This window comes from Chelmon rostratus, chromosome 22 (assembly GCF_017976325.1).
Source record: "Chelmon rostratus isolate fCheRos1 chromosome 22, fCheRos1.pri, whole genome shotgun sequence".
Lineage (NCBI taxonomy): Eukaryota > Metazoa > Chordata > Actinopteri > Chaetodontiformes > Chaetodontidae > Chelmon > Chelmon rostratus.
Window position 1 is genome coordinate 19888779 of NC_055679.1, and position 21473 is coordinate 19910251.

General features: G+C 43.2%; 1 protein-coding gene across 2 annotated transcripts; it reads left to right on the top strand.

Moving 5' to 3' along the window:
* Positions 1-13453: 13453 nt before the first annotated feature.
* nup50 (nucleoporin 50) lies at positions 13454-21309 on the top strand. 2 transcript variants are annotated; one of them, XM_041963723.1, is made up of 8 exons: positions 13454-13621; positions 15006-15084; positions 15361-15444; positions 15583-15784; positions 17195-17839; positions 18713-18797; positions 19302-19420; positions 20344-21309. In XM_041963723.1, the coding sequence occupies exons 2-8, from the start codon at positions 15016-15018 to the stop codon at positions 20541-20543; spliced, it is 1404 nt and encodes a 467-aa protein (XP_041819657.1). In that variant the 5' UTR covers positions 13454-13621; positions 15006-15015; the 3' UTR covers positions 20544-21309. The 2 variants fall into 2 exon arrangements, with proteins under 2 accessions (XP_041819657.1, XP_041819658.1); XM_041963724.1 differs by having other exon boundaries at positions 15011-15084.
* The last annotated feature ends 164 nt before the right edge of the window (positions 21310-21473 follow it).

A 21473-nucleotide genomic window follows, 5' to 3' on the forward strand; every position in this document is an offset into this window, starting at 1 on the left:
AGAGCAGAGATGGCAGTTACTGCTTGACTTTATTGTTAACTCGGCAGCGAATGACTGCACCACGGGTTTCACCATAAATGATGTAAAAATGAACGTAAACACTGGTGTAGCGGGTGTTTTTGAATGTGTCAGTGCGGGGGGCAGGCGGCTTGTAGACGGGTAGAACAGAGAGTAGCACCATGGACAGAGGCAGCAGCTCGAGGGATTCACACACGGACATCACAGTTGTTTCGACGCTGGTGGAGCCATTTGTTCATGTCGGTGGTTCTTCCAGCATCGAGCCGCCCGCCCACACTCCACTGTGGTTAATAATACAACACTTCAACCCGAGGAGAAATTCCCCAAGCCTGCATCCATAAAACAGGCCTTAATCTCCATGAAACCGTACAGTAAAGTTGTAGTTTGTAGTCAGCTTGCAGCGCTGACAGAAAGTAGTCCCTCCCCGCCTCCCTCCGCCCGCCTGGCCGCTGAAACCCTCCCCCACCCCGGCCAGGTCTGCTGCTACATCAGCTGCTACTTTTCATTTCACGGCTCAGCGGTGAAACTCTTGAAGTCTTCTCAGTGGTGGCTGTGCTCGCCCTGAATGGACACAGACTGCTGTCCTCGTGTTCAGGCTGGATGTCTCCACAGTTTGAGACTCACTGAATGACCAGGAATAAGACTCTTTTCATCATTATTTATGTTGCCATAATATATTTCTCCAAAAGGACCAAAAACACATTAGTCCTCTAAACTAAAGCTGTGTTTGTTGTTCTCAGCATCCACGTCCTCTCCTCACCTGTTATTTATCTATATGATTACATATTAAGTCTTTTCTATGTGAAACGCTCACTTGCTGCACGTGATTTCTTTAATTTAAAGCACTTTGAGCTGCAATTCCTGTATGAAAGGTGCTATAGAAATAAAGGTTATTATTATTACGTCTGATAGTTGCCTTGTTCGTTAATGTGCTGCTTTAACAGCCTCCTCTCTTCTGGGTTCAGTCTCTCCACCCGTACACTTTACCTTTGTGTATGCTGTCCTTCAAATGTCAAGGGTGGATTTAAGATGACCACACTGAGGACAAAATGACACAACATCAATAATCAGATAAATCATCCAACACAATGGTTTAAATTGCTTCGAGATAGTAAAAAAAAAACACTTGAAAAGTGAAAGTAGAAATACCACAGCGTAGAAATATTCTGTCCTGCATTCAAAATGTTGCTTTCAGTACAAAAATGCATCAAAATATACTTAATATAGAATATGATTACACTTAAAATTTACGTCAAATACCAAAAGTAAAAGTGCTCATTACGCAGAGTGGCCATTTTCAGAATAATATGCATATTATATCACTGGAATCTAATTAGTGATGTATTGATGTGTTCATCGGATGTCACAAAGGCGTCAATAAAGTTGCATTTTGTATCCATAATAATACATCAGGATATACAGTGAAAGCTGATTATATTAATCAATAGATTAGTTCTGTATTACTGATTTGAATCTGCAAAATAACTAAAGTTATACACGCAAATAAATGAATGCAGTTGAGTAAAAAGTAGCATATTTCCCTCTGAGATGTGTGAAGTAGAAGGAAAACGTTGCAGAAAAAGAACAAGTAGCATTAAACTGCGCTTCAGTATTTGATTGACTAGAGAGCGGAGGTGGATGATAAACCTCTCAGAGCGTCCACTCATATCACAAAACATCATCAGAATTTCAGATTGTGACTTAAAGTACGATCCACAACAACCAGCAGCAGAACGGCCAAACGGACGATGTGTAGGTGAGACGAGGTGATCTTGTCAGCTGATGTTTCAGAGGTCGGCAGTGAACTCAGCACACAGAATAAACATTAAGTGCTAACAGCTACTTTTCTACAGACTGACTCTCAGTTTTTACACATCAGTTTTCAATTATCTTCATTGAGCGTGCAGTCAGAGGAGCGCACACAGGAACTCCAACAGATTTGATATCAGCTGGACGTTAGTTTTATCTTATAGTCTACCTCGGGCCAGGCCTGGACCGGCCATCTGTCAATCCTGGCAAAACCGAGCGAGGCCTGGCCGGTCCTGCACCCGGCCTGGGTCGTCACTCACAGGAAATGTTTAATGAGGAATATTTGGAAAACAAATACCGTGCAGCAGGCTGCTCAACTGGCTGCAGAAACAGAATGACAGAACTTTTGTTTTGGTGGTTTGTGAGGGCGGCGTCAGTCTGCCACAAAGCTCAGATCACTGACGGCCCTGAACGCAACACAGGAACATGGAGTAACAAACCAGTTACATTTAATCAGCGGTGGAAGAAGTGCTCAGATCTTCTACTGCAGTAAAAGTACTAATACCACACTGTGAAAATACTCCACTTAACCTCACTGTGTTTCTTTAAATATAAATCCTGATGAGTTCATGATTTCAGCTGCTGGTGAAAACAAACACGTCTCCTGATTCATGTAGCAGCAGAGCGAACGGCTCTGAGGTGAACACATGAATACTGATCGAGTCCTGATGTCAGCTGTGAGGGTCAGATCACGCCAAGCCACAGCTGGAAGGAGTACTCAGATACTTTGTTTCAGTAAAAGTACCAGTACAGCTGGGTAAAAATACTCTACAATAAGTGAAAGCCATTCAAATGAATATCTGAGTAAAACTACAGTAGTATTCTCAGCTTCATGCAGTAAAAGCACAGTAGTATTCTCAGCTTCATGCAGTAAAAGCGCAGTAGTATTCTCAGCTTCATGCAGTAAAAGTACAGTAGTATTCTCAGCTTCATGTAGTAAAAGTACAGTAGTATTCTCAGGTTCATGCAGTAAAAGTACAGTAGTATTCTCAGGTTCATGCAGTAAAAGTGCAGTAGTATTCTCAGGTTCATGCAGTAAAAGTAGAGTAGTATTCTCAGCTTCATGCAGTAAAAGTACAGTAGTATTCAAGTAGTATTCTCAGCTTCATGTAGTAAAAGTACAGTAGTATTCTCAGCTTCATGCAGTAAAAGTACAGTAGTATTCTCAGGTTCATGCAGTAAAAGTACAGTAGTATTCTCAGCTTCATGCAGTAAAAGTGCAGTAGTATTCTCAGCTTCATGCAGTAAAAGTACAGTAGTATTCGAGTAGTATTCTCAGCTTCATGTAGTAAAAGTACAGTAGTATTCTCAGCTTCATTCAGTAAAAGTACAGTAGTATTCTCAGGTTCATGCAGTAAAAGTGCAGTAGTATTCTCAGGTTCATGCAGTAAAAGTACAGTAGTATTTTCAGCTTCATGCAGTAAAAGTGCAGTAGTATTTTCAGCTTCATGCAGTAAAAGTACAGTAGTATTCTCAGCTTCATGCAGTAAAAGTACAGTAGTATTCTCAGGTAGGATTTTTCATATTGTTGATTTCTTAACTTAGTAAATAATAATCTATCATCTTCCCATTTTAGGTGTTTAAAATCTTCTTTTTGAAAGTCACAAACTGCAGATATCTGATAAATGTAGTGGAGTGAAAGTACAATATTTCCCTGTGCAACGTAATGAAGTAAAAGATTGAAGTAGTTGTACTTCAGCACAGTACTTGAGTAAACGTACCATCAGCTAAGATAAACACATGAATAATGAAACCTCTGGAGCTGATGACGCCTCTCAGAATGTCGCCTTTGAGTTGATGAAAAATGTCACCTCAGTGACTCTTCTGGAGCTTTCAGTCATGTCACATGGTCTTCATCCAGTTTCGGAGCACTTTACAGTTCTCAAAGTGTGTGTGGAAGTCAGTTTTCTGGAATATTCCAGTCTGTGTTAAAGTATTCTGAGCAGCGAGAAGCCGGGGGGGTCACAGATTAGAAGCCGGGGGGGTCACAGATTAGAAGGTTGTTTTATTATTTGTCCTGAATATCTTCTCTACACTGCAGTACAATAAAGAGCAGGTAGAAAAGCAGATAGATGAATATGAGGAGGAAAGCCACTGTGGAAATCTTCATCATTAACCCTCTCACTGGTGGAAGATCTGCTTCACACTGCGTGTTGCTGCGTGTTGCTGCGTTAATCTGAATGTGCGTGGCGTGAGCAGCAGCGGCGGGGGCTGACAGTTAAATGTGGCCTAATATCAGCAGAGACGCTCCATCACTGAAGTGGAGCTCTGACGGTTTTATTTGGGCTTCCAAATGGATGGTTGGCAAACAGCGTCGCAGCATGCAGACGGAGCACGAGCCAAGAACATATCCTTCACCGCTGATGAAAAGATACACTGACATTTGTAAGGATTGTGTCTTTGGGCTTATGAGAGGTTGACATAAATGTCAGCCAAGTGCAGTCAGAGAGCTGGCAGCTGAGATCAGAGCAGAGAAAACACTGCATTCCTCTACCTACAGAAACAGAGCTGCCATCAGCCTGGATCACTGAGCTCTGAAGCCACACACACAAATACCAGTCACACGTATATACAGTACATACATATATACATGTACACACATATATACATGTACACACATATATACATGTACATACATATATACATGTACACACATATATACATGTCCATACATATATACATGTACACACATATATACATGTACACACATATTTACATGTACACAAATACATACATGTACACACATATATACATGTACACACATATTTACATGTACACACGTATATACATGTACGCACATATATACATGTACACACATATATACATGTACATACATATATACATGTACACACGTATATACATGTACATTCATATATACATGTACACACATATATACATGTACACACATATTTACATGTACACAAATACATACATGTACACACATATATACATGTACGCACAAATATACATGTACACACATATATACATGTACATACATATATACATGTACACACGTATATACATGTACGCTCATATATACATGTACATACATATATACATGTACACACATATTTAAATGTACACAAATACATACATGTACACACATATATACATGTACGCACATATATACATGTACACACATATATACATGTACACACATATTTACATGTACACACATATATACATATACACACATATTTACATGTACACACATATATACATGTACATACATATGTGCATAGTTTTAACTTGCAAGTGTTCTCTCCAGCTCTGAGATAATAAGTACTTTTACTTTTGGCACTTGAAGTATATTTTGATGCTAATACTTTACCACTTTTACAAACATCGTCTCCAACAGGTCATCGTTCGTATTATTATGTCATGTGACCACACTCAGCCTGCATGATCTCACAGTATAAAACACCATAAATTCATGCAAACATGTCAGAACCGCAGAGGCGTTACTACACAACACCTGTAAACTCTTCATATGTCTGTCTGTCTGTCTGTCTGTCTGTCTGTGCAGTATAAGCAGATGTGGTGCAGTAAAAAGTATCTGTGGAAAGCAGTGGAGCTTCCCCTCCCTGTTTGATTTGTGTGGTGACGAACCACAGACACGGGAAACATGTTGATTGTGAACATGAATGGAAAGCAGTGGGTGTCTGCGAGGATGTGAACTGCTGCAGCTCTGCCCACAGCGCGGCGTTACGGCGAGCATTAGAGCGTCGGCCGGCCTGCGTTACGTGACCGTCATTCAGACTAATGACAGAAGCGGTTCGGTCGACTCTCTCCAAACAACGCCAACCTCTCTGAGTTAATTGTTGCTGCTGAGGCTGTGACCCAGTTCTCTCACTCAGAGCTGCTTTCCTTTCACCGATAAAAAACACAAGTTTCTCCTGTCTCGACTCGACTCTGGCTACCAGCCGAGCGCATAACCGAGCAATTCTGCAGCGCTCGCCACAAAGGAACAGCTATTGAACGAGTCGTATTTGAACAAAAATAAGATGGCTGCGGTCCTATTCTGCTATTGTGAAAGGGAGAAAAACGTATTGTTCAGCTTGAAATTGTCATGCAGAGATAATGTGCTGACATAATAATGATTCAGCGTGTTTTTGTGTGTCAGAAACATGTAGCGTGGCGGGGAGCAGGCCGCCACCACTGAAGGATATTGGAAATAGCTGCAAAGAATTGCAAAGAAAAAACGTCTCCCTCGTGTAAACGAACATCAAGCAGTATGTGATTAGATTTCTACAAGCAGCAAAGCAATAATTATCAGATCGTTAACAGGCCCGAGGAGCACCACAAGCTAACATTTAACAATTAGGTTTGAATATCTCTGTATTATTACCAACATGACAGGGAAATGTTCTGTTCACGAGCTCTTCAGCAACAAACAACAAGTATAATTGGTTTGAAATGATTGTAAACTAATGCCGAGAAGCACTGAAAACTGAAAGGAACAGAAGGATTTCCATTAAATATAGAAATTAGTGCACGTGGAAGACAAAGTGTTGGACAAACTGCAGTTTTTTAAACATTTCAGCGAGACTCTGGATTCTTCCTGCCACATATATCTAGTATAAATAGTATAAAAACTAAATTTAATCAACAATCAAAGCATAATTATTCCCTTTTTTGGCTAGCTATCTTTGGAATGTCAGCTACCAGGGCTAGCAGTCCAAAATTAGCTAAAAATAAACAATATCCCAGAATAAGCTCCCAGTGTTCCAACATCAGCTAACATATCCTTAGCAGGCTAGCATTATAATCAGTCCAACATCAGCTCAAAGTTAACATCACTTTAGGAAGACTAAGCTAATTGTCATCCAAAATCAGATAGGTCGCTTAGTTAACATTTGCATTCCTGCAGGATGAAGTAAGCTAACAGGCCTGAAGCTAATATAACAATACCAGGAAAAGCCTCTGCTACTCCAACATCACCTACTGAAACAGGCCATAAAGTTAGCATAACACTTAGGTCCAAGCTATCAGCCACCCATAGCATAGCATTCACATTGCTAAGCTACTTGCAATAGAACATCAGCTAACAAGGCATGAAGCTAACATTAGTGGGGTCAGTAAATAATTTAAATTGAAGGTTACACAGTGATTAATCAGCATGGCTAAGCTATCTAACACACATTAGCTAGCTAACCTGTCAACTGTCTAACTTATTAATACATACAATGATACACAAGGCAATTACCATGCTAATTATTGCTGATTTAAGTGATTCATAGGTGTGCTAGCATAGCTGGTTATGACAACAGTGCACAAAGTCGTAGCAAACTAGCAAACAAACCAACACAACACCTCCACCTTTATGAGCCTGCACCACCTGTTGACCTATTTTCTCCAGTCACAGCCCCCACTGCCACCGTGTCGGCCATGTTTGTTACTGCCTCTCTGAGCTCGCCTAAAAATCCTTACAGCAACCTCTACGGGGGCTTTGACCTCCGCTGACCTCTGTTACGTGACCTTACGTCACATTACGACTGACATGTCTGATCAATAAACCTACTAAATAAGTGTTGTAAATTGAAATAATAAAGTTAGCATTAGGTGGGTTTGTTGTTGTGCTACGTGGTGTTCGCAGTATTAAAACGACTCGCTGGCAGCTTTAAATTCGCTCGAACTGAAAAGCTTTTTTCCAGCGGTGACGCAGATCTTTGGCAACAGCCGCTCACTTGTTCTAAGTTTGAGGATTTAATAGGAATGAATTATTAATCAGCATAATTCAATCATCTCAGTCTGATTGTTCTAAACTCCCTTTAGTGTTTGCCAAGCCACTTCATATTAAACCAAACAGACAGTTTGTAATCAGGCGGCTTTAAAGAGTCTGACGGGCGAATTCATTCATCAGATAGATATTTCCCCAGGTGGAGGATCAGCTTCACAGGCTGTTATGAGCTCTGATCCAGAGCAGCAGGGAGGAAGAACTCCCAAAAAACATCAGACGGCGTGCTGTTAACGCCGCATCCAGCTGAGGAACATCAAAGGCAGCGTTCATATAGCTGCTGCGTCCCAATCTGAAGCACACATGACTGATGAACAACTCCTTCATTCATCTTTCTCTCCAGGGTCAGGAGGTTGGGGGGTATCCTGAGATAAGAAAAGAAAAGAAAAAAGACAAGATAAGATAAGATAAGATAAGATATGTTCAAGATAAGGAGTGTTCAAGTGTTACAGGCAGCAGCAATAGCAGCAGGAATAACAAAAGAATAGAAAAATACAAAATAAAAGTTGACTATATATAAAAATATTTTATACAAGAACTATAAGAAATATTAAGAAAAATATATATTGCCACAAAAGAACTATAAAAAATATTGGCGGAAAAAATATACTGCCAAAAATTTGACAAGAATTTCACAGTTTTAACAGAAATTGTTGCTGTTAACGCTGCATTAGAGACATTAGAGACATTAGAGACATCAGAGACATTAGAGACATCAGAGAGATTAGAGACATCAGAGGCATTAGAGACATTAAAGACATTAGAGACACTAGAGACACTAGAGACATTAGAGACATCAAAGACATTAGAGACATCAGAGACATTAGAGGCATTAGAGACATTAGAGATACTAGAGACGTCTGAGACATTAGAGACGTCAGAGACTTTAGAGACATTAGAGACATTAGAGACGTCAGAGACATCAGAGACATTAGAGACATTAGAGACATTAGAGACACTAGAGACATTAGAGACGTCAGAGACATTAGAGACACTAGAGACAGTGGTGGTTAGAGGCGGGAATATTTTCACTCAGATTTATTCATATCTGTATTTTCTCACCATGTTTTTCACAAAGGCTTTCGTGATATGACAGAGCGCTGTGTAAATGTTGTACACAGACTGTTTACAGACTGTTTACTTACTGTGATATATGGCTGGGTGGTTTTGGGGGAGGGGTTGACTCTACAGGGTGGTGAGGGTCCTTAGAAGCTGTTAAACCTTCATCAGGTTTTCTTCTCTCATTGCTCAGCTTCCTCATCTTACAGTGAATGAACTGCCTTTAATTTCACACTCTGTTATTTTCCTCAGCGTGTGTGAAAGGCAGAAAACTTTCACATCACTGATGTTTCATTGTGAAATATTGTTGGTTTGGGATTTTTCAAGGCTGAGTTGATGAATGAGAATTAATGTGAAGACAAACTCATCTGTGAGTTGTAGGTGGGAGACGTGTCCTCTGTTATTCCCTTCAGTACCGTCCTCAGCCACTAGAAGGCATCGCGTTGTTCCAGGAAGTCCACTTTACATTTCAGCCTTTTCTCCTCAGGAAAGAAACAGCAGAAAAAGATCATTAAGATTTTTAAAATGTCTTCACCTTTTTTAAATAGAAACAGCATTTTGGATCATTAAGAACATCAGTTCTGCTTCCTCTTAATTTGTCACTGCACTAATTGCTGTCCACATAGCCAGTCAATTAATTCTACCTAATTATAGCTCCATTTGCAAAAGACTAATTGACACGTAGATCTGTCTGTTGAACGGGCAATTAGAGATGAGATGTATGAAATATTGCACGCATGAAATAAAGTGATGGCCGGATGTTAATGGTTTAATCAAATCAAATAATTAATTAAAAGCAGGAATCTGAATTCAGGTCTACAAGTCGAGGATGAGACGAGCTCAACTTCAACAAAAACAAAACAACAAAATACATTTTCCCTTCAAAAGTCAAGCGCACCAAAGTCCAGACAGAAAACACTGATTTTATTCTCAGTTTTATTTAAACTCTCTAACGAGATTTTGTTTTCATGACACAGCAGAAGGAAACTTTGCTGACGACTGACAGACACGAGCTGATCGAAAAGGATTAAAGCAGATGAGAAAAGATGAATAAATGAATCATTCATTCACTCAGTCTTGTTTGTTTAATAACTCAGATGACTGGATGAGAGGATGAATCAATCAATCAAAATGTGAATTAATAGGTGGAAGTATTGATGAATGAATGAGATGAAGATGAATGAATGTATTTACAGATACATTCAAAATAAGCTAATGAGTTAATGGAAGGATTAATAATTAAACTATTAACTGATAAAGAACAGTGAATAAATGAATGAATGAATGGATGAACACATTAACTAACATGTAAAAGAAAGTGATTGATTTGGTCAGTGAATGAATGAATATGAATGATTAACACATTAATCAGCCAACAGAGGGAAACTAACCGCTGAATAAATAAATAAGGGAATCAATTGATTGATTAAGTGAGTGAGTGAATAAAATAAATGAAGGGAAAACTAATAAATGAATGAGTGAATAAATGCATGAATGCACTGACAAATGAATACGTTAACAATGAATGAATGAATGAATGAATGAGTGATTGAATGAATGAATGTTTGGAATGAATGAATGAATGAATGAATGAATGAGTGAATGTTTGGAATGAATGTTTGGAAAGAATGAATGAATGAATGTTTAGAATGAATGAATGAACGATTGAATGAATGAATGTTTAGAATGAATGAGTGAATGTTTGGAATGAATGAGTGAATGCCTTGAATGAATGAATGAGTGTGTGTTTGGAATGAATGTTTGGAAAGGATGAATGAATGAATGTTTAGAATGAATGAGTGAATGTTTGGAATGAGTGAATTAATGAATTAATGAGTGAATGTTTGGAATGAATGAATGAATGAATGTTTAGAATGAATGAATGAGTGAATGAATGAGTGAATGTTTGGATTGAATGAGTGAATGTTTGAATGAATGAGTGAGTGAATGTGGAACGTCAGTGAAGTCTGTGTGGACAGCGTCCCTCTGTGCAGAGGTCCAGTGTGTTTTGTCTTCTTTATGGACTCGTCCCCCGTCCCCCGGCTCTGTGCGGCTCTCAGTTCGAGTCGTTTGAAGGACTCTGTCTGCGTCCTCTGTGGCTCTCCGTGTTTAGCGTCCCCTCGTCTCACCTCATTTGCAGTAATCGCTGATGTTCAACATCCCTTCGTGGCTGTTGATCAATAGCTTATCAGCTCTCTCCGGGGAGACGCCGGCTTTGATTCTCCTCACAGCTCTGAAGTTCGGTCCCATTCAAACCGACCCCGCTGAGCTCCGAGGGCCCGGACAGACTCGCTCCGAGCCCCGCCGGCTGCCCCGGGCTTCATTGGACCCCTGCTGAGAGGGGGCCCCCGTACCGAGCTGAGAGGCCCTCCGTCTTATCAACACACAGTAATTCAGTGTGCACAGCAGGAAGGAGCTGCCTCTATTAAACCAGAAGCCTCTGAAGATGATGGTTCAAATACTCGACACGGTGAAGAAAAAACCTGCTCAAATCACACAAAGATCTGCTGTGAGGGGAGAGCTATTAATATTTATAGACACAACAATTAATCCGCTCACTGTGAGGCTATGAAAGGTCAAAAAAACGTAGAAAAGACTGTTTCCAGAGGCAGAGGTGACGTTCAGTTTACTGAATCCTCACAGCAGAACCACAAGAAATAACCGATGCTTTTCAGTGTATGTGAAGGAGACGCAGGTGAGGTTTCATCAGGAGTTTTAATGTTTCAGGGACATCCTCTCTAAAATCCAGCCCAGTTTCCAGAGTTACGTTCACGTCAGCCGACTCCGAACCTCACGATTAGCATGTGATGCCAACATGTGACACATCGTAACAATCAGTCTTTAGCCTGAATCAAGTCTGGCTCTATCTGCCGACCACGGGGTTTGCAGCAGCTGCTGAAGTTTGTACCTGCAGAGAAAGACAACCCTGTCACAGAATGTATGAATGAATGAATCGTCCAACGTCGACGCCCCCCTGCTCTTTAACAGTCACTGTCTGTGATTCTGCTCTCAGACACAGTGGTCCTGTTCACACCTGGTTTCAGGTGGACAACAATAAATACAAGAGTAGACGAGCACTAAGACGCTCTGTGGTCTCATTACGGGGAGGGGGGGACACATTTGACTGCATAGCTTCTGATGTGTCCTGAGGAGGGAAAAGGAAAGTCCAGCATCAGAGCAGGACGTGGGGGCTGTTCAGGTGATAAACTAATATAACGTGAACGAACACGAGTCGGTGCACAGAGGGTGAACACACGGCTGGTGGTCGGATGTCACGTGATCATGGAGGTTTGTCAGGAAAGAGATCCCGTCCCGTCCCCTCACTAAACACACACCATGTTAATGAGTGAGCTTCAGACAGTGTTAGGACACAGCCAGGCTAGCTGTTTCCCCCCGCTTCCAGTCTTTATGCTAAGCTAAGCTAAGAAAAATTTTCCCTGAAAAGGACTTTTTCCTTTCGTCTTTGTGAATGATAATGATAATATTGTTTTACAGTATTTATAGTGAATCCATCGTGTTTATTTCTCTCTTCATGCTTTAATTTGTGCAAACTGAACTCTGCTGAGTCTGAACTCTTCCCAGCATGTCCATGTCTTTGAGACTGAACATAAACACGGTCAAATCTGAGGAAATAAAAAGCTGGATGTGATGAGCGCCTTTAAAAAAAGCTCCCATCAGTCAGCGTGATGTGTTAGAGGACCCCTGCCTCTCTCTGCCTCACATGCTGGCCGGCCTGCTCCTTCTACATTATACAGGTTTTCTCTTTTTTCTACTGCCAAGTCTTTCCATTTTCTCCTCGCCAGCTGGTCAAGGGTCTCCTGCTGCCGCCAGGGCCCACAGCTCACTTCCTACTTTCTCCAGCACCTGTTCCTATTTGGCAAAGCCGACCGGGATCCTGAAAGCTTGGAGACGAGCCATCTGCTGCCCAGCTCTGCACCATTTTACCCCCGATCCCTCGAGTCTCTGCGTGCATCCTGATTTTTCTCTTTTTTTTCCAGCTCTGAATCACGCAGCTCCGCTCGAAGACGGAGCGAGAGCTGAAACGGATTGGCTGGTAAATCCCAAAATCACCATTTAGCTGAAGGGAGAGGCTGCGCAGGTTAAATCAAAGCAGGACATGTGTAGCAGAGCTCATTTACCTCACGCAGGTGGAGTGACTGATAACTGTCGTCTCTCATCTCACATCCTCAAAGTTATTCTGACCCTCGCAGAGCAACAAAGGCTTTTTACTAACGTCTCACCTGACGCTCTGTTCAGCTCAGGTGTTTCCACCTTCTGGGGTTGAGTGTGTAAGTGTAGCATGCTCCAAATCTATCACATTTCAGGACAAAAGTTGGAATATACCAACTAGAGGAAGGCATTCAAAATAAGCCTTTTTTAATAATAAATTGATTTGTTGGCTGAATAAGTAGTTTGACAGTCCATTTTTTTATGTCCTAAATATAAATATAAGAAGTCCTCAGAGAAAGTAAGAGCCCTGCATTAGAAATGTTACTTAAAAGGACAAAAGTGTAACAAGAAATATATACTTAAAGTATTAAATGTAAAAGTAATTTGCAGAATGGCCCATTTTAGAAACATATCAAATTTTACATTTTTAGAGGAATATCAAATTATTGATTTTAATTAACAATACATCAACATTAATTTAATGTTTGAACAAGTAAAGGTGGCGCTAAGTGTAATTGTGTAATGCTAATTGTGTGTGTGTGTGCGTGTGTGTGCATGTATATATGTATGTATGTGTGTATATGTATGTACGTTATGGACTACAGCTCCCATGATGAGGATCGCTATGTCTGCTGCGCATGCGCAAAAAGGTGGGGCGCCCATGCGGATATACCGCTATGTAAAATGGCGGTGTGAGAGAGGCTCGTTCAAAACACAGCGGTCTTACCTGTGAAGGTGGTGAGCTAACACCTCTGAAACGGTCTGCGTTACGTGGAGCTGTCTAATAATTATTTAGAGGTAGAGGTTGGAATTTACATTCCAGAACAGGTTCGTTTTTACGTTCTTATAACATTCAACTCAGTGTGTATGAAGAGCTAATGTTAGCTTTCAAACTGTATTTAACATGACGTTAGCTGCTAGCTGCTAACGTGTGGGCCCGGCCGGGATAGCATTAACGCCGTGAACCTGTCGTTAGCTTACCGGCTAACAGCCTGAGGATGGATGTTAAATACATAAATGGATATGTTAGTAGTTTTATCAGTGCCTGCACAATTGAGAGTTAACAGTTTTACCCGGTTAACTGTTAACATGACTGAAACGATAGTTATCCTCCCTTAGCTAAGGAACTAATGCTTGTTAGCCTGGAAAGAAGCGCTAACTAAGTTAAGCTAGGTAACTGTTACCTAACTGAATTTCTACGCCACGGTTTTCTGTCTCTGTGGGATTGACTGGGGGAAAGTCTGTAGTCGAACATTTAAACGTTTGATCACCACATTAATGAGCTGAAGATGTGTTTTAATGAGGCGGATTAATGTTTACACTCCAGTTAGCCCTCCAGAATATTCTGTCAACACACCGACACTGAAGTCAACTGATGCGTTCACTGGCGGGATGTTGCCATTATTTTCATTAATGAGATATTAATTCCTTTCATTACTGATGTTCAATCTGTTATTGTTGAGCAGTTTTTCAGTATCTTTAGTTCACACACCTCTCACACTTCTATGTCAAATTCAGTTTGTTATTTTTTGTGGCTTTTTATTGTATTCTGTTGCTAACTTTCCTTACTTGTTTGTGATTTATGTAAATCGTCTGTCTGTCTGTCTGTGCTCCCTCATATTTGCTTCATCCTTTGTTCTTTAAAGACTAAAGTGTTCCCAACATATCAAAATGTCTTGTTTTATGTTGCCAAAACTCAAAGATATTCAGGCTACAAGCATGAAGGCTAGTAGACCTGCATATTTTCACATGTAAGAGGCTGTAACCAAATAATTACAATAAAAATACAAAAGTCCAGACACTAAGACATGTGGGTGAGACTTGTGTCCCATTCATATCTCCACCAAAGACAGGAGATGTATACAGAGAACATAAAATTGCAGTTAAGTAAGAGTAAAGTTAACAGCAGAACTCCACCAGTGTGTCCCCGGTCCAGTGTGACCCGGTCCAGTGTGACCCGGTCCAGTGTGTCCTGGACCAGTGTGTCCCGGTCCATTATGACCTGGTCCAGTGTGACCTGGTCCAGTGTGTCCCGGTCCAGTATGACCAGGTCCAGTGTGTCCCGGTCCATTATGACCTGGTCCAGTATGACCAGGTCCAGTGTGTCCCGGTCCAGTATGACCAGGTCCAGTGTGACCTGGTCCGAGCTGCCGGTGAGGTCTTTAGATAAGATGACGCCCTTCTTATTGTGCTTCTGCTCTCCGTGTTTCAGAGCAGGTGGGATGGCGAAGAGGATCGCTGATAAGGAGCTGACGGACAGGAACTGGGATCAGGAAGAGGAGGGAGAGGAGGTGAGTCTCCAGTAAACACAGAAATGAGACAAAGTCAAACAAATGTTTAGTTTATTGACAGAAATGTTCTCGTTCAACCACATGAAGAACTGACTGGTCAGGTGAGAGAATGCTGATGGTGAACAGGTGTTATAGGAACAGTAACCAGCAGAGAACGAGGTCTGGGTAAAAGCCTTTGATTTTGTATTTTAGGCTTCAGATGTGCAGTGTGTCAGACTTTGACGGTGGTGATGTTTGATCCTGTAAATGTAACCCTGACATGCTGTTCTCCATCAGGCCGGGACCTTTTCAGTCGCAAGTGAAGATGTGTTGAAGAACCGGGCGATTAAAAAGGCCAAACGCAGAAATACTGGAGCAGAGGTAACATCACACACGTCAGCATGTAGCTCGGCCTCCTTACAGAACGTTGTGAATGAAGTAGTGAGGCGAGAATCCTCGTTTGTCTTTAAACGGCTGCTGTCTGTGCTGTCTAATGAAACCTGCTGTCTGTTGTTTCAGGGCGAGGGCAGCGGCGCCTTCAAAGGCTTTAAAGGCTTTTCTCTGAGCGCGTCGGCGACCGGAGGCTCCACGCCGGCGCCGTTCTCTGGTTTCGGGAACGGAGGAGGCTTTAAAGGCCTCAGCAGTCTGACCAACGGGAACAGCGTCGCTCCATCGTTCGGAGGTTTCTCTTCTCCTGCTGTGACGTCCACTGCGACACCCGGTGAGGACTCACTCGTTATTGGCTGATGTTTTTTTTTTTTTTAACTTATATTTTATTGATTTTCTCATTTAAACAACACAATATTGGCTGATGTTTAATTTCAGTTTGAACAGAGTTGGAGGTTCTGCCTCAGTTAGAGGTTTGATGTTTATTAGTGGTCAGGGAGCAGCTTCCTGCTGTCAGACAGGCCGAACGGCCGCCGGCTGACTGACTGACTGACTTCAGATCAGCCCGTCGACGGCTGAAGTGCGACTTTGTGATGCTGAGAGGCGGACCGTCAGTCTCTGCTCTGTCTGTGGAGAAGCTTTCTGTTCAGCTGCGAGGCGTCTGCTATGTCAGAGCAGCACTGATCGTGTGTTTGTGTGTTCATGGAGAGCTTTGGTTTGGCCCGTCTGTGGGGGTCAGGTGGATCCGGCCGTCACAGGTGCTGCTGATTGTGATCAGGTGTATTCTCCTCCCTGGTCAGTTAATAAAGTGTCTGTTTTTGGAGATGATGCTCAGATAAAGTGTTTAAAGAGGACATGAACTACAGAGTCAGGGCTCATCTTTGTTGTTGAGTTAGTAACGATCTGCTGTCACAGACCAGGCAGCAGGAAACCATACAGAGAAAATACTGCAGTAATTCAGAGTTTCCTGCAGCTTTTTGCTGTGGACGTTACTGAAATATCACATATGCTTGAAATGGAAAATTATTCAGACTAATAATGTAAAATACAAGCTGCTGTGTTCAGGTGTAAATGAAACCACTGGACGCTGTTTCAGGATTTACTTTCTAAAAGAAAAAGTTCGGATAGAACAAAGATGAATCTTCAGTTTTTGATTCTGCTGTGAGAAAACGAGCGTCAGTTTTTTAATGATGAAGAAGTGAACCTTGTTAGTGATCTGTTTGTTGAGAGGCGTTACTGTTCCCACAGTGAAGAGCGGATCAATGAGTGGAGGAGTGATCTAACGTCAGCTGGCGGCTCGTTAAAGCTTCGCTGTGCAGAGAACAAGAAGCTGGACTGATGGTGACCTGACGCTGCTGCAGCTTCCTCTCTGTCGTTTCCAGATTGTGGGAACAGTAACGCTGTTGTTCTCTCCTGTGGCCACAGATTTGTGCTGTGGGGGCCGGTTATTAAAGATCTCCCCTCAGATCCTCCTCTGACCTCCCCTCACTCACGCTGATGGAGCACATTAGCGGCAGGCTCACTGTTGACGTGTAATGGGGTTGAAAAGCGGCTCCTTTGTGAGGGCCGCGGTCTGGTGTCGGAGTGTAATGGAGCTGAATGGGTGGGGGTCTGCGCTTGTGTCTGGCTGCTCTTTCATTTGGTGTCGCTGCAGGGCGGGGGGAGGGGCTCTCGCACTCCTCTCTCCTCCTCTCGGCCTCATCCGGCTGCCGTCGCGCTAACCTTTCCTCCCTCGTCGTCTCAGGTCTGACGTTCAACGGCCCCGCCTCCGCCAAGCCCACCGCCGACATCACCGCCAAGCAGACCAACGGCTCCGCCCCGAGCCCGGCTCAAAGCTCCGGCTCCTGCGGCAGCGTCGGCAACAAGGAGTACAGCCGGCAGCTCACCGCTCTCAACTGCTCGGTGCGGGACTGGATCACCAAGCACGTGAACGACAACCCGCTGTGCGATCTCAACCCCATCTTCAGGGATTATGAGCGCCACCTGGCCAGCATCGAGCGCCAGTACGGAGCCGGCTCTGCCGACGGGGGCTCCGAGGAGAAGAAGCAGGGAGGGCTGCCGCCGTCCGCGGCCACCCCTCCTCCTCCTCCTGCCTCCTCTTCCTCCAGCGGCAGCAGAAGCGGCTCCGCGGCTCCGGCCGCCGCTTTGTTCTCCTTCGGCAAAAATCCGACAGAAGACTCGGGGCGGGACAAAAGCGCCGCCGCCGCTCCCGTCGGCGTCACGTTTAACTTCGGCCAGAAGGTGGACAGCTCGGTCCTCGGCTCCTTAGGCTCCAACGCGACCCCCCCCAGCTTCTCCTTCTCCTCCAGCGCCTCCTCCGGCCAGACCTCCCTGTTTGGAGCTCCTGGATCCTTCAGCGGGACCAAGTCTGAGGACGCCCGGCCTGCAGGTACGAGAGAACAGCGTCTGTCCCCCGTTTCTCTAATTCATGTCGGTTCAGTCAGATTCCAGAATAGTTTCTGTTGATTGATGGTCAGACATCAGTCAGCGTTAAAGCAGCTTCAGTTTGTAAAATCTAAACAGTTTAAGTTCTGATAATTCCACTAAAATAAACTGTTTATTATCAGAAGTGGATCCAATAATCTGTGTGAAGCGTCAGGACAGATTATATAAAGATGATTTTCTGATTCATGTTTTATTCTGTGAAATAAATTAGTTTAAAATGAACTCCAGTCAGATAACAGATGTTCAGTTTGCTGTCATAGATCAAAACCAGGAAATATTCACACTGAGGGGATTGATGGGGTTTTTGCATAAAAAATGACTTTAAAAATTCATCAATCATCACGTCTGTGACAGATCGGTTTCTGTTAGATATCGATTATACAAATGAACTGACTCATAGTTTCAGCTAAAATCTGCTGTTTTCTGAATGCACGCTGGTTGAATCCTGACGTTCTCTGAGGCTTTTGCCTAAAGACAGTCACTGATGATCAATATTCAGTCAGAGATTCAACACTGACATCAAACAGTCAGTCTGAGCCAGAAACACAGGAAGTGATGTCACTGACATCACTGTGCTTGAAGCCTGTGTCATTTTATTTAATTGTTCATTAACGAGTGTGAAAGTGTAACTAGTGTTTGTTAAATCACCTGATCTGTGACCAGCCTTCATGTCAGAAAAGGTTTATTTTCATCATCAGGTCTGATGTTTCATTAAGACAGATGCTGATCGTCTCGTCTCGCTGTCACATGACTCCTGACAGGCTGATCGTTTCGTTTCGTGTTTAAATGTGAATCAGCGTCGTTTTTCTTCCTGTAGACGAGAACGGAGACGAGGAGTCGGAGGAGCCGCCCAAACCCGAGGTGAAGGAGGTGAAAGAGGACGACGCCTTCTACTCCAAGAAGTACGTCTCAGTCCAGTCGCTGTGAAGAAGAACGACTTCATGCTTTAATTTCTCTTATTTTAATGTTTTCACTTCTTTGTGTTCAGTGACTTTATTTCCCCCCCCCCTCGCTGCAGTCGTTACATCACAGGTTCATTAGTGTGACTCAGGTCACACCAAGTGATCTCCTCCTCAAACCATTAATCAGAATATTTTTAGTCCTGAAGGAGCAAACGGTCCACAAGAAGGAAGCTCTGAGAGGAGTTCAGAGGAAACGTGTTTCTGTCTGTGTAAATGAAGGACTGGTGGATTTAAAGAGCCCCCACAGAGACCGTCAGTGTGTTCATACAGGAGACGAACATTCAGCCACAGCATGTTTAGAGTAACGCTCCATTCACCAGACTCCATTAAAGAAACGGGAGGTTTTAGAGCAGGACTGTAATATAATATGTATAATATATCATCAGGTCGTCGGGGGGGGGCAGCTGAGTGTTCGCCTGACGTGTGTCTGCTTCTGTTTCTCAGGTGTAAACTGTTCTACAAGAAGGACTCGGAGTTCAAAGAGAAAGGAGTGGGAACGCTGCACCTCAAACAGATGGAGGAGGGAAAGACTCAGATGATCATCCGCGCCGACACCAACCTGGGTAAAAAAAAAAAACTACAACTGCAGAACGAGTCGACCTGCAGGGCGATGCCAACTTAATACTAAGAACAGAAAACACAAGTGTTTCCAGAGAAAAAGAATAAAACATTTATTCTGACTCGATGCAGCGACAGCAGCCGATCCAAACAAAACCTACACGGAAGAAACATTTTTTATGTTGTTTAGCTTTAAACTGAAAATCAGAAGAGAACAAAATCATTTAAACACAAAAAATCCCACACAGCAAAGATGGAGCAGGACTCTCATCAGCTCACAGACTGATGGAGGCAGCTCCACCTGCTGGTCGCTCAGCGCCACCTGCTGGGCGCACAGCGCCACCTGCTGGTCGGGCTGCTGCCTCCTGTAGCTCAAAGCTCCCTGTTTAGATGAAATCATGTTTGTTATCAGAGCAGGTTCAGAGTTCATGATGTTACCGTTACCAACACTAATCATTGTAGTTTAAAGCTGGAACAGAACCAAACCCGACAGATCAGGAGTTCAGTTTGAAACTGGTTTCTGAACTCAATGAATCATGAATTATTAAAAAACAGGGACGGATGAAAACCTGCTGAGTCTTTGGAGCCGACAGGAAGTGCTGAGAGGAGTTTAAAGTCCTCTCGTGGAGTTCAGGTCAAAGTTTATGTTGAAAATCTGAAATCTGTTCAGGTGTTTTGTGGCGTTTGTACAAACATGACAGCTTTATTAGACGTATTATTACGACAAACCACCGAGCAGCGACTTATCGATGATGAAGAAAGTCGTTAGTTGTAACTCTCAGTTCTAAATGAAGCTGAACCGAAACTTTAGGCTCTGAAAGGAGTCGACGTGTTTGTAAAAATCAGATGACTTTTAATGACACAGCTGACAGATCGTTTGCAGATGGAAGCAGCTGAAGTGACGAGCGCTGTCTCTCCTCCTCGTCAGGAAACATCCTCCTCAACATCGTCGTGCAGTCGTCCATGCCGTGCTCTCGGGTCGGGAAGAACAACGTGATGGTGGTGTGCGTCCCCAACCCGCCCGTCGACGACAAGAACCCTGGCGGCCCCGTGCCCCTGCTGATCCGGGTCAAGACCGCCGAGGACGCCGACGAGCTCCACAAGACCCTGGAGGAGAAGAAAGGCTGAGGGCGGAGCTTAGAGCGGACTGGACCCGGTGGACGTCATCGTGCCGGGTTTATCCACACACACACTCACACACTCACGTGATCACACCTGTTCTTAACTCACCCTGCCAATCACGTCTCCCTCAGTTTGTCACATGGTTTGGTCGTCATACTGTGAAATCTTCTTGTTGATTTTGAATCACGTCGTCGTCGTCGCTGTTCGACCCGGCCTCATTCCTCCGGCTCGACGCTGCTGCTGCTGCTGTTTTACCTGAACCTGAACGATGTTTCTCATCAGCGTCAGTGTTTCATTTACTGTTTTAATTTGGTCGTCGAGTGACTGAAAGTGTGAATCCGGATGAATTCTTATCGTGCGACTCTTTGATCTTGACCACTCGCAGCTCAGAATGAAGGTCCAGTCGATTTGGTTTTACAAATTAAATACCTGCAGTAACAGCTGATTTTTTAAAGCGAGCGTGTGGAGGATTTAGTGCGTCTGAGTGCTTCTGCTCTGGAGTCTATTTATTGTGTGGGCGGGATTTGGACTCTGATCGAACCTCGTGTGAATGTTTCCCCTGAAGAGCTTCTGAAAACGGTGTGAGGGGTGCAGGTGTGAAACAGACCAGATGTTTTTGTCTCTGTTAACATGGACTGTTGTTTTTTCAAGTGTCCTTTGTGTGGCCTTCGGTTCAGCCTCCGAGACGAGGCGCGCTGTCATCGTCTGAGAACATTTGTAAAGACATTTATTGGGGAATAAAAGGAAACAAAACACCACGTCTGCTGCTCCTTCATGTTCTGTGTTTTATTCTCACCTCAGGATTAAAGGTTCACCTCCAGCTTCTGTTGTTGTTCCTCACTAAACTTACAGATGTTTGGGAGCTTCACGGGCTTCAGTGTGTAAACGCTGATTCAGAGTCAGTTCAGTGACCAGCTGTTTCAATGAAAAGATAAA